This window comes from Pantherophis guttatus, chromosome 2, assembly GCF_059756535.1.
Source record: "Pantherophis guttatus breed Tessera chromosome 2, ASM5975653v1, whole genome shotgun sequence".
Classification (NCBI taxonomy): Eukaryota; Metazoa; Chordata; class Lepidosauria; order Squamata; family Colubridae; genus Pantherophis; species Pantherophis guttatus.
In genome coordinates, this window is record NC_142064.1 from 278545450 (window position 1) to 278558217 (window position 12768).

The 12768-nt window shown below is 47.3% G+C and overlaps 1 protein-coding gene across 1 annotated transcript; it reads right to left on the reverse strand.

The window, feature by feature from the left end:
• Positions 1–2458: 2458 nt before the first annotated feature.
• On the reverse strand, positions 2459–11475 carry LOC117668166 (vomeronasal type-2 receptor 26-like). Its single transcript, XM_087885335.1, has 3 exons — positions 11290–11475; positions 10738–10864; positions 2459–3357 (listed from the first exon to the last, which is right to left on the reverse strand). The coding sequence occupies exons 1-3, from the start codon at positions 11473–11475 to the stop codon at positions 2459–2461; spliced, it is 1212 nt and encodes a 403-aa protein (XP_087741461.1).
• Positions 11476–12768: the final 1293 nt, after the last annotated feature.

Consider the following 12768-nt stretch of genomic DNA (forward strand, 5'->3'; position numbering starts at 1 on the left):
CCACAGCCCATGCAGTGTAGGTCGGTCCAAGCGCTACGGTCCTGGTGATTGGAAGGATGGGGAGCAGGCTCACTGGAGGATGAAGTTTGAGGGAGGGGGCCGAACGCACAAGGGTTTCAGCATGGCATTGACCAGCTGGGCTGCCTCATCACAACCACATAATCTGTCTTTGCCTGTGGCTTCCACAGCTGGGAAGGAGCAGGCAGTTGCATATCTGACAGGCCACATGGCTGTCTGGGCATCTGGCATGCCTGATTGGGTGCCTCCGCATGCTGCTTGGAGCATCAACCCGGTGGTTGCGGGGCTTGGACCCACCTGTGCTGCACGAGCTGAGGACTCCCAGCTGCCTCTTGGGGGGCTCCCTGCCTTTCGCATTTGCTGGGGCCTCCGTGAGTGGGGCGGCAGGTGGAAGACTCATCCCGTATGTGCAGAGGAATTAGAAGATGAAGTTGGATGGCTCAACCCTCACCCCCCCCCCACCTACTTCCTCTTGCCTCGTTGCAGCAGCACTGGCAGCAAGCGAAGGTAGATGTATGGTGGGGAGGCATGCAATGTGGGCCATCAAACACACCAGGCAGCTGCCCGGCCACCTGCCCCATCCCAGCTGTGGTGGCTATGGGAAAGCAAAAACAGGAAGTGGCATGGAGCATGTAGGCGGGAGGGTGGCCGCTCAGCTGTTCCAATGGGCCGGATCACGAGTCTCCTCCCCCGTGCCTCTACCTGCTGCTTAAGGTCAGCCTGGCAGTCACAATGCCCCAGACCCAGCTGCACTGCACGTGCTGCAGAGCCCTTTGGCTGTCAGGCTGCTGTCGGACATGTGAGCGAGCTGTGAACCTGGGCCATGAATGGTGTTGTTTCCTGCACCTGGCCTTAGATCCAACCCACGAGGTTGACACCCTTGCTCTAAAAGAATGCAAATGACCATCTGTCTGCCAGGAATATAAATCCTTCCAGTCAGAGCTGAAGAAGCTTCTTGGATGAGAAGCAAAACATCTTTAAAGAAAAACAAGAAAGTCCAGTTGCCTCAGAAAAGCATTTTTGGGATTTCTAAAACATGGTTAAAATAGTGAGAAACCCCCCCCCCCCAGGTGTTAAATTTTCACAATTAATATAACTGCATCTTTGTATTAGCTTTGTTTTTAATACAAGGATGTAGCACTTGGGGGTGAAGATGAAGATGAGGCCCAGCAACTCAACATGGGCGGGCAAGATAGGAAATATCTGTATGGTTACAAAACTGAATTTCACTAAAACAAATAAACAAACAAACAAACAAACAAACAAACAAACAAACAGAATTATGAATTACTTTGTACCTTAAAAGAAGCATGGAAAAAAAATATATATATAATATTTCAGGAAGACCACACAGTTATTAGGATGGTCTGCTACAAATGATTGTCTTCCAAGATGGGAGATGTCACAGTTTAATACAACTGCAGACTATTGTAGACAAGAAGAGACACTGGGAATGGGGGGAGCTTTGTAACAGGTTAACAAATTTGTTTGCAGATTGGAGAGGCATAGCAATTCCACTTAGACTTATATGCCGCTTCACAATGCTTTCCAGCCCTCGTGAAGTGGTTTACAGAGTCAGCCTATTGCCCTCAACAACCTGGGTCCTCATTTTACTGACCTCGGAAGGATGGAAGGCTGAGTCAACCTTGAGCCTGGTATGTTTGGACTCTGAAGCGCAAGCACATAGCTCATCTTGAGAAGGGAGAGGACACAAATAGGGCAGAAATTTCAGAGTTCCCTCCTACAGCTTTTTCTCCAAGAGAATCAGAGCTGGCTCTGAGAGAAGACAATCTTTCTTTTCTTCACTTTCATACAATACAGGAATGATAGACTCACCGCAATTTGCTAAGATTTGCTGAAAACAGCAATGAAAAAGAAAAAAAAAATTCCAAAAGACCAATAAAAGGTTTAATCCCAGAAAAATAATAAGAAAGAGACTAAACAGACTGTCAAATCCAAAATTTTGGATCTTTCATATTTTGGCATAATGTGGCACAAAGCCTGTAATGCTGTGTCTATGGAGATTCTCAACCATCCAGGTCAAGGTTGTCTCAAAGGTGCTTTTTTCCAAAAGGCAACTGGAACTTTCTTGGGGAAAAGAAGAAGTTTCCCCTTTTGGAAAAAGCATCTTTGGGACCTGCAATGCCGCACCATAGAAATGTAACACCGAGCCCCGATCCACTGACTGTTATAGAAATGCAGGTCAACATATATAGATTGATCAGAATAATAATTTTAAATTCTGGTTCTAAAAAATTAGTAAAACTATGTGGCTCTAAAGAATAGGAAATGCATAAGTAACCATACATAAAAAATAAGGAAGTGTGAGAGTTGGAATACTAGTAATAGATTTGAATGCATGTTTTTACAGCCCAGAATAAAAATAAATATTTTTCATTACAAGACTTTTTAGAACATAGAATTCATGAAAAATTGTGACTTAGGTTTTCACAATTAGCTGCTCCTTTGCATTCAGATCTGGTCTTATCAAAATAATGTAGCATTTGGGCATGAAGATGCAGCCCAGCAGGCCAGCACTGGAGGCCAAGATGGAGAAGATCTGCACAGCCACCATGTACTTCCCTTTGGTGCTCAGGTAGGCTGGCACAAAAGACACCCAGACACTGCAGAAGACCAGCATGCTGAAGGTGATCAGCTTGGCTTCGTTGAAGGCCCCAGGCAGATTCCTGGCCAGGAAAGCCACTATAAAACAAATGGCTGCCAGGAATCCCATGTAACCAAGAGCAACATAAAACATGGTAAGAGACCCTTCATTACACTGAAGCACAATCTTTCCTGGTTGAGACTGCATGTCAGAATCAGGAAATGGGGGAGAGACCACCAGCCAGATGCTACAGATGACCACCTGGACACCAGAAGAAGAAAGGACGATGGAGTTGGTCAAACTCTTTCCAAGCCATTTTCTCACTCTGTTTCCTGGCTTTGTGGCCAGAAAAGCCAGCACAACTGTGATTGTTTTGGCCAAGACAGAAGAGACGGCCACTGAGAAGATGATGCTGAAGGTAGCTTGTCGGAGAAGGCAGGTGGCTCTCTTTGGTCGTCCAATGAAGAGAAATGCGGAGAGGAAGGAAAACAGGAGAGCGGCAAGGAGGATGTAAGAGAGGTCCCGGTTGTTGGCTTTGACAATGGGAGTTTCTCTACATTTAATAAAGATTGCTAAGACTAGGGTAGTAATTAAGGTCAAAGAGGATGCAAGAGAAGTTAAGATAGTCCCCAGATTGTCACTGAAGGCCAGATAAGTTATTTCCTTAGGGAGACATTTATCTCGCTCCTTATTTGGATGTTGATCTTCTGGACATTTGGTGCAATAATCTGCATCTGAAGAGAAGAAAAATAGTACTTATCATCTCCTATTATGTCTAGATTTTCTTTCCCACCACCAGAGATGGTTCACGGTTAAAAGAAAACAGAAAAACCAAAAGTAGAATTGTAGGGACTGTGTTCAACTGTATTAAATCCCAGGGCATCTTTCTGTTTTTCAGTGTGGGAGCTCAGATTAATGAGTTGCTAGTTCATCGTCAAGCATCTTTCTTCTTCAGGTTAATCTTATTAACATGTATGTTTTGTTTAATAACCAGGCATCACCACCAGATGGATTCGCACCTGGCTGACCAACCGCACTTAACATGTAGTCCTTGAAGGATCTGCATCTCTGTGGCGGGAAGTATGCAGTGGGGTACACCAAGGCTCTGTCTTAGCCCAATACTCTTCAATGTCTTCATCAATGTTTTAGATGAGGGGATAGAAGGGGAACTCATAAAATCTGCAGATGACACCAATAGCCAACACTTTAGAACAGGGGTCCTCAAACTTTTTAAACCGCGGGGGGGGGGGCAATTCACGGTCCCTCAGACTGTTGGGGGGCCGGATCAGCTTGGTGGGCATGGCTAGGTGGTCATGTGACTAGGTGGGCATGGCCAATTTAACAGTCCATTGAACAATGCACAAAAATTAAACTTAAATTTGTTTTGTTACTGGGGGTGTTTTATTTGCTTTTGTTTGCATTTTGCTCTTTTGGTTGCCTTTTCTTTTTACTAGACCATTTTTTCAGTTGTTTAGGAGTCTAGTGGTCCACTTCAGGAAACTCAGTTTTGCAGCAATTCTTTTCAGCAGGGCCGGATTTAGATGAAAAGAGGCCCTAGGCTATTCCACTTATGAGGCCCTTTCACCTATAGTGAAAGTGTAATTTTAATTTTGCTAACAATTTGAATGTAGGAAATGTAGGCCCAGTGGTGGGATTCAATTTTTTTAACAACAGGTTCTGTGGGCGTGGCTTAGTTGGGGTGTGTGGCTTGGCAATCATTTGACTGGATGGGCGTGGCTAGCTGGTCACGTGACTGTGTAGGCGTGGGTAGCTCGTCGTGTGACCGGGTGGGCGTGGCTATGTGCATAGACTTTTTTCAGAGGGCTGAAAAAAGTCATTTCTGACTGGGCCTCGCACTTTTGACCGGTCCTCACACTTATGACCATCCTCACATTTATGCCCGTGCAGCATTCTTAACAACCATGTCACTCATTTCACAACTGCTTCTCTTCACCATGGTGACAAGATAGGGCAAAAACGTAAAATGTGAAGACAGTCGTAAGTTCGAGGACTGGTCAAAAGTGCGAGGACCAATCAGAAATAACTTTTTCAGCCCTCTGAGTAGTCCATATGCATAAAAGAATACAGCAATAGAGAGGGATGAAGGAAGGGAAGGGAAATTAGAGTAGGAGTGAGGGTAAGAGAGGGAGGAAGAGAGGAGGAGAAGGAGAAAGGAAGAGGAAGTAGGGTGGAGAAGAAGAGGGGGAGAAAGAGAAAGTAAGAAAGAAAGAAAAGAGAGAGGTGGTAGGTTTGAGGAGAAAGATTGCTGTACAATAAAAAAGATGAAAGGGAAGAAAGCCAACCCCAAACTAATATAAAGATAAAGAATGAATTGTTAAACTTTAAAGAATAAAAGAGAACAAATATGAATAAATAACAATAATTAGAAACACACATACAAACATACAATGTATTTTCTTTGAACAGAGTATTTGGCCGGTTCACAAATTTAAACAGTGTTTAGTCATTTCAATTAAATTTACAATTTCTATATTTCCTTTTTGCCATATTTATTCCTCATCTATTTTTTTAAAAAAACCAATATTACCCTTCATCCTCATCTCTAATCTTAATCAAATTCAACTTTTCCCTTCTATTCTATATTATACCCCTTCCCGTTGTCATCTATTTTTATATTCATCCTCACATTGGTTAATTATGTAATATTACAGTTGTTTAATAGAAATTCAACATTTTAATATAAATCAATTAGTTATATAACTATCTTTTTTGTATATTAATCAATATGAACATGAATATTCCAATTATTTCCATGTAATCCAATTTCTTACAAATCAATTAATTATATTTACCAATAATAATAAACCAAATAATTTCCCCCATATATTCCTCCAAACCACAACTTAACCATTTCTGCTTTCAGAAATATACAATTAATAGTATCTCAATTATTACAATTCCCTAGTTAAATAGAGCTTTTTTTCTTTTGTGTTTTAAAATCCTGAACTCTCCTCTTTTTCCCTAAATTTCCCATTGTTTGCACCTACCTTTTTTGGTGAGGAAAAAGAAAAGAATTCTGCCTGCCTAATTTTCCAACCTTGCAGCAACAGCAAAGCAGTTTCAGTTTCGTTTCTCAGCATAGCTAGGGGGAAAAAAATCAGCACTCTTTGCAAGGAAGCAGAAGAGCCCTGAGCAAAACAGCTGAGACAAATCAGCTGAGAGCCGGGAGGCCAATTAGCCTATGCTGAAGCTCCCTGGGCCAATAAAATTACAAAAAAACCATCGAACCCTTTATTAAATTGCTGGCTCCCCCGCCCCTCGCCCACCACTATTTATTGGCAATAAATAGTGGTGCAGAGGGGCGGGACAAGCCAGCAATTTAACAAAGGGTTCGGCTGCACCACTGGCTCTAGGGCGGCCCTTTGAAGCCCCGCGGCAAGAATTTGAAGTTTTTTTTTCCTCTAGCCATCGGAGGCAGCAATAGATTGGGAGTGGGCGGGGTAAGCGAACGGCTGGCGATCCAACAGAGCAGAGAGTGAGGGTGAGTGAAGGCGTGGAAGCTGCTTTCTCCATCCTGCTCTCTTGCGTCCAGAGCCGGTGGGAACCATGCCAAGCTGTCTCAGGAATTCTGTAAGTTGAAGTCCACAGGTTGTAAAAGAGCCACAATTGCCTACCCCTGGCTACGGTAGGCTGGCGCCGTGCGGGTGGGAGGCGAGGGGCAGGCGAGCCAGCAATTTAACAAAGGGTTCGGCCGAACCCCCTAGAACCCCCAGAATCCCACCACTGTGTAGGCCCCTCTTGATCTTGAGGCCCTAGGCTGAAGCCTAGTTAGCCTATAGGAAAATCTGGCCCTGCTTTTCAGCCCCAAGGAGCTTGAGAAATTTCTCTCTCTCCCTCTCTCTCTCTCTCTCTCTCTCTCCCCCTCTCTTTCTGTCTCTCTCTCCCACCCCTCTCTCTCTCTGTCTCTGTGTCTCTATCTTCTGGAGGCAGGGGAGGTGAAAAACGGGCTGGTTTTGGCCATTTTTTTGCCTCCTTTAACCACTGCCCCCCCCTCCAGAAGTATTCTGCAGGCCAAAACCAGACAAAAATGGCTCGTTTTTTAGGCAAAAATGGGCCGTTTTCACCTGGTTTTTTTGCCTCCTTTCACCCCCCCCCCAACTCCAGAAGTATTCTGCAGGTCAAAACCAGGTCAAAAATGGCTCGTTTTTTGACCAAAACTGGGCCATTTTTCGCCCATTTTTCTGCCTCTCCCCCCATCTCCAGAAGTATTCTGCAGGCCAAAACGGCTCAGTTTTTTGGCCAAAAATACACCGTGTTTTTGGCCAAAAAACACATTTTTTTCACCCCCCTGGGTCCTCCCCTGCCCACCTCTGCCCTTCAGCCTTACCTTTGCAACAGCAACGTATAGTGAGCATTGAACCAATGAAATGAGCAGAAGTGGGAAGTGCGGCTAGACAGTAGAAGATGGCGATGGCTGGAGGAGGCCTCCCCAGGGCCCCCATCAGCCAGGAAAAGCCAGCTATGCAGGAAGTGGCTGGGAAGAGAGGGGCGAGGGGTGGGACAAGGGGTGAAATCCAGCAGGTTCTGACAGGTACTGGAAAACCAGTAGCGGAAATTTTGAGTAGTTCAAAGAACTGGCAAATACCACCTCTGGATGGCCCCTGAGTGGAATGGGAATGGAGATTTTGCAGTATCCTTCCCCTGCCATACCCACCAAGCCATGCCAACCAAGCCACACCACGCTCACAGAACCGGTAGTAAAAAAATGGGGATTTCACCACTGCTGTGGATGCGTTTCTGCTTGTTAGCCCTGTGGAGGACTCATGCTTGTCTGTACCTTCTCTTTCTCTCTTTGAATTTCTATACCGCCCTACTCCCGAAGGACTCAGGGCGGTGCACAGCCATGAAATAAAACACATAGATATACAAAATTTAAAATCGAATAAAATGAATTAAATAAATTTGGCTGAATTAATACCCATAATTTAAAATACCCATATTTTAAAATACATTAAAAATTTAAAATTTACACTTAAAAGGGAGAGGATTTAGGCGAGGCCAGCTTGATGAAATAAAAGCGTCTTCAGCTCGCGGCGGAAGGTGCGCAGATCCGGAATCCTCCGTATCTCTGGGGGGAGCTCATTCCAGATCGTCGGTGCCCCCACAGAGAAGGCTCTCCCCCTAGGGGCTGACAGCCGACATTGTTTGGCCGACGGCACCTGGAGGAGCCCCTCTCTGTGGGAGCGTACTGGTCGGTGGGAGGCTGTTGATGGTAGTAGGCAGTCCCGTAAGTAACCAGGTCCTAAGCCATGGAGCTCTTTAAAGGTGGTAACCAGAACCTTGAAGCACACCCAGAAGACCACCGGGAGCCAGTGCAGCTCGCGCAGGAGAGGTGTTACATGGGAGCTCCATGTTGCTCCCATAACCACCTGCGCGGCCGCACTCTGCGCCAGTTGGAGCCTCCGGGTGCACCTCAAGGGGAGCCCCATGTAGAGAGCATTACAATAATCCAGACGAGAGGTGATGAGGGCATGAGTTACTGTGCGTAACGAGTCCCGATCTAGAAAGGGACGCAACTGGCGAATCAGGCGAACCTGATGAAAAATCCTCCCCGTCACGGCCGTCAAGTGCTCTTCTAAAGACAGCCCTGAGTCCAGGAGGACGCCCAAGTTACGAGCCCTTTCCGTGGGGGCCAATGATTCACCCCCAATAGTCAGAGATGGCGTCAACTGACTATATCGGGACGTCGGAAACCACAGCCACTCGGTCTTGGATGGGTTGAGCCTGAGCCCATTTCTCCCCATCCAGATCTGTACGGCCTCCAGGCACTGGGACATCACTTCAAGGGCATCGTTGGGGTGGTCCGGGGTGGAGATGTACAGCTGGGTGTCGTCAGCGTACAGATGGTACTTCACCCCGAAACCACAGATGATCTCGCCCAGCGGCTTTACATAAATGTTGAACAGAAGGGGCGAGAGAACCGATCCCTGCGGCACCCCACATATAAGGGGCCTCGGGGTCGATCTCTGCCCCCCTGTCAACACAAACTGCGACCGGTCAGAGAGAAAGGAGGAGAACCACCGTAAAACGGTGCCTCCCACCCCCAACCCTTCCAGCCGGTGCAGCATGATACCATGGTCGATGGTATCAAAAGCCGCTGAGAGGTCTAACAGGACCAGGACAGAGGAACAACCCCTGTCCCGAGCCCTCCAGAGATCATCAACCAACGCGACCAATGCCGTTTCCGTGCTGTACCCAGGTCTGAAGCCCGACTGGAACGGATCTAGATACAACGCTTCATCCAGGTACTGGGGTAGCTGTCGCGCAACCACACTCTCAACAACCTTCGCAACGAAGCAAAGGTTGGAGACTGGACGATAATTAGCCAATACTGCCGGGTCCAGGGAAGGCTTCTTGAGGAGAGGCCTTACCACCGCCTCTTTCAGGGCGGCGGGAAAGACACCCTCACCCAACGAAGCATTTATAATCCCCTGGAGCCAGCCTCGCGTCACCTCTCGGGAAGCCAACACTAACCAGGAGGGTCACGGGTCCAACAAACATGTGGTCGCGTTCAATCTACCCAGAATCCTGTCCATGTCATCTGGGGTCACAGGATCAAACTCATCCCAGATAACAGTCTCAAGACCTGTCTCCGTCACCCTCGCTGGATCTATCCCGTCAGAGTCCAGACCTGCCCGAATCTGAGTGATTTTTGTCATACAGATACTGAACAAAATCCTCGGCTCTACCCTCCAAGGGGTCCTCCCGTGCTTCCTGGTGGAGCAGGGAGCGGGTCACCCTAAACAGGGTGGCCGGGCGATTATCTGATGATGCAATAAGAGCAGTAAAATGAGTACATTTTGCTGCTTTTATTGCCACTAGGTAACTCCTAATATGAGATCTTACTAGTGTTCGGTCAGATTCAGAAAGACTAGCCCTCCAACAGCTCTCTAGGCATCTTTTCCGGCACTTCATCTCCCTCAGCTCCTCGGTGAACCAAGGAGCCAGGCGAAATCGGCGCCGGGTCAGAGGCCGCAAAGGCACGACTCGATCCAGGGCTCCAGCAGCCGCCCTATCCCAGGCGGCCACTAGGTCCCCAGATGAGGCGTGAGCCAGAACCTCCGGGATTGGCCCAAGCTCCATCTGGAACCTATCAGGTTCCATCAGGCGCCTGGGGCGGTACCATCTTACTGGTTCTGCCTCCCTGCAGCGGGGTGCCGCGGTTCGAAGGTCAAGGCGAAGGAGCGAGTGATCTGACCATGACAAGGGCTCGATGACTATATCCCCTATCTCGAGATCACTCAACCACTGTCCAGAGACAAAAACCAAGTCCAGTGTGTTTCCCACAGTGTGCGTAGGGCCATGAATTAGTTGGGTCAGGTCCATGGCCGTCATGGAAGCCATGAACTCACGAGCCACCTCAGACGCCTCACCCACGGATGGCAGGTTGAAATCCCCCATGACCATAAGTCTGGGGATATCAACCGCCACCGCGGCAATAACGTTGAGTAGCTCAGGCAGGGCTGCCGCCACGTGGCAGGGAGCCAGGTACGTGATCAGCAAACCCATCTGAACCCCGTGGCCCCACTTCACAAGGAGGGACTCACAACCAGCTGTCTGAGGTACAGTGGTCTCCCTCGGCCTAAGGCCTTCTCTAATAATAACTGCTACTCCCCCGCCCCTCCCCTGTGACCTTGGCTGATGGAATGCGTGGTTTTAAATTGTTTCTAACTTTTGTATTTATGTATTTTATTCTGTGCCTGATCACCGCCCTGAGTCCTTCGGGAGTAGGGCGGTATATAAATTTAATAAAACAAACATAAAACAAACATTCCCTCCCCACTCCAGGGGAAGGATACCGTAAAATCCCCATTTCCTCCCAATCAGCTGGGACTCGGGAGGCAGAGAATAGATGTGGGTGGGGCCAGTCAGAATTTTTACTACCGGTTCTCTGAACTACTCAAAATTTCCGCTACCGGTTCTCCAGAACTGGTCAGAACCTGCTGAAACCCACCTCTGTCCAAGAATCCTTCCAGCTCTATTCTACTTTATTCTACTTTGTTTCAGAAATCAACTAAGCAAGGTCAGATCTTCACACGTGGAGAATTGTTAGCTTTTTCATTGAAGGGTTGCTTTATTCTGGACTCACCCACCTTCCTGAGAGGAGAACGTGCCTTCTGCACAGGGTACACAGTCATAGCAGCAAATGGGCTTCCCTTCCTGACCCACCTTGAAAAATCCAGACTGACAACTGTCCACACATCTGGAGGGAGGCAGACTCTACATGGAAAAAGAGGGATTGTAAAGGAATACAGTTTTATGAAGGATTATGGAGGGAGAGTTGGAAAGATTCAAAGAGTTGTTTAGCAACCGGTCATACTTGATTTAAATTAATGCCTGTAACAGATCTTCTTCTAAAATAAGCAAAGTCAATGGGGAAGCCAGATTCATTTAACAATCATGTTACTAACTTAACAACTTCAGTGATTCACTTAACTTAAATGGGCCAACCTTACTTAACAACTGTCTTGCTTAACAACAGGAATTTTGAGCTCAAATGTGGTCATAAGTCGAGGACCTGTATTCTGAAACACTGTAAACTTTTAAAGACTGTTTGAAAGACACTCCACGGATAATCTATTATAGATTTCGGAAGGGTGGTAACCCAAAATAGAAATGTTCTGAATGAAATTTCCCCCCCCCACCTTGTTAAACCATTTTGGCCAAATAATGGCATCCTGGTCAATGATAAACTTGGGCTCCTGAGATCTCTGTCTTGCGAAACTCCCGAATTTCACTCTGACTAGTGACCCGTTGGGAAACTTTATCCAGTTCATAAGGTCAAAGTCAGCTGCCAGCTCTCCATTCTTGTCCAGATACACCCCATCCATGACATTGTTGTGAAACTGGGGCTCTTGGAGAAAGGGGTGAAACTGGAATAGTAAGAAGAAGAAGATCATCAATAAAACCCCTGCAGCCTTTCATGGAGGACACGGCGGTTTTGAGTTTAGAGATTCCATTCTAAAGCTTGGATCTTCTGACTCATTAGAACAGGGGTGTCAAACTCAATTTCATTGTGGGCCACATCAGGGCTGTGGTTGAACTCAGGGAGCTGGGCGGGCGTGGCTGGGGTGGGTGTGGCCAACTGAGTGGGCATGGCCATCTTGATGTCACTCACTGGGCGTGGCACCAGGCTGGGCACTGAGCTGAGAGGCGAAGAGCTGAAGAGGCTGTGCTTGCGCAGGTCAGGTGAACAGGCTGGGTGGGGTTAGGCCAACAAGCTGCAGCTGGCCAGTCTGCCTGTCTGTTGCCAGGCAGACTGGCCAGTTGTTGCTGGGCAGGCTACCCAGCAGTTGCCGGGCACACTGACCAGCTGCCTAGACCTGTCCAGCCTGTTAGCCTGGCCTGCGCAAGCACAGCCTCTTCAGCTCTTCGCTGGGCCTCTCACCTGAGTGCCCAGGCTTGTCTGATGTTTCCTCTTCACATTGAGTAGACCGTGCCTGCTAGAATTGGGTAGACTGGGCCAAAGCAGTTCTTGCCTGATTTTTCCTCTTTGCATTGGGTAGACTGGGCCTGATGGGATTGGGTAGACCGGAACAGTCCCATGGGCCGGATCTGATCACATCCGGCCCGCAGGCCTTGTGTTTGATACCCCTTTACTAGAAGAATAAAGTCAAGTCAAACACTGTCCTTGGTTATTTCATAGACCAGTGGTTCTTAACCTTTTCTTCACCACAGACCCCCTTTAAATACCTTTTGGGGCCAAGGACCCCCAAGACCTAACTCATAACATTTGTTCAAGCCTTTGCAGACCCCCTGTGATGACATCGTGGCCTCCCAGGCATCCGCGGCCCACAGGTGGAGAACCACTGTCATAGAAACATTGATGACATTTTTCTGGAAGGACCTGGAAACTTCTTTCCGATTTTCAAACTTAAAACTTCTTTTCAAATTCTCTGTTTAGCCCATAGTCTTCAGATATCATAGTGGTTCTCATCCACCTACTCGCCAGGCCAAACCTCATCTAGTTTCCCAATGTAGACATGGTTTGCCTGGTCAGAGTCCTTCTCAATAATGATTCATTTGCAAATGTCTTCAAGTTTAAAGGGGGGAAATTTCGTTAAGGAATATCTTTCACCATGATAGACAATTTAGAAGATAAAGTCCTTAGATATAGAAATAGA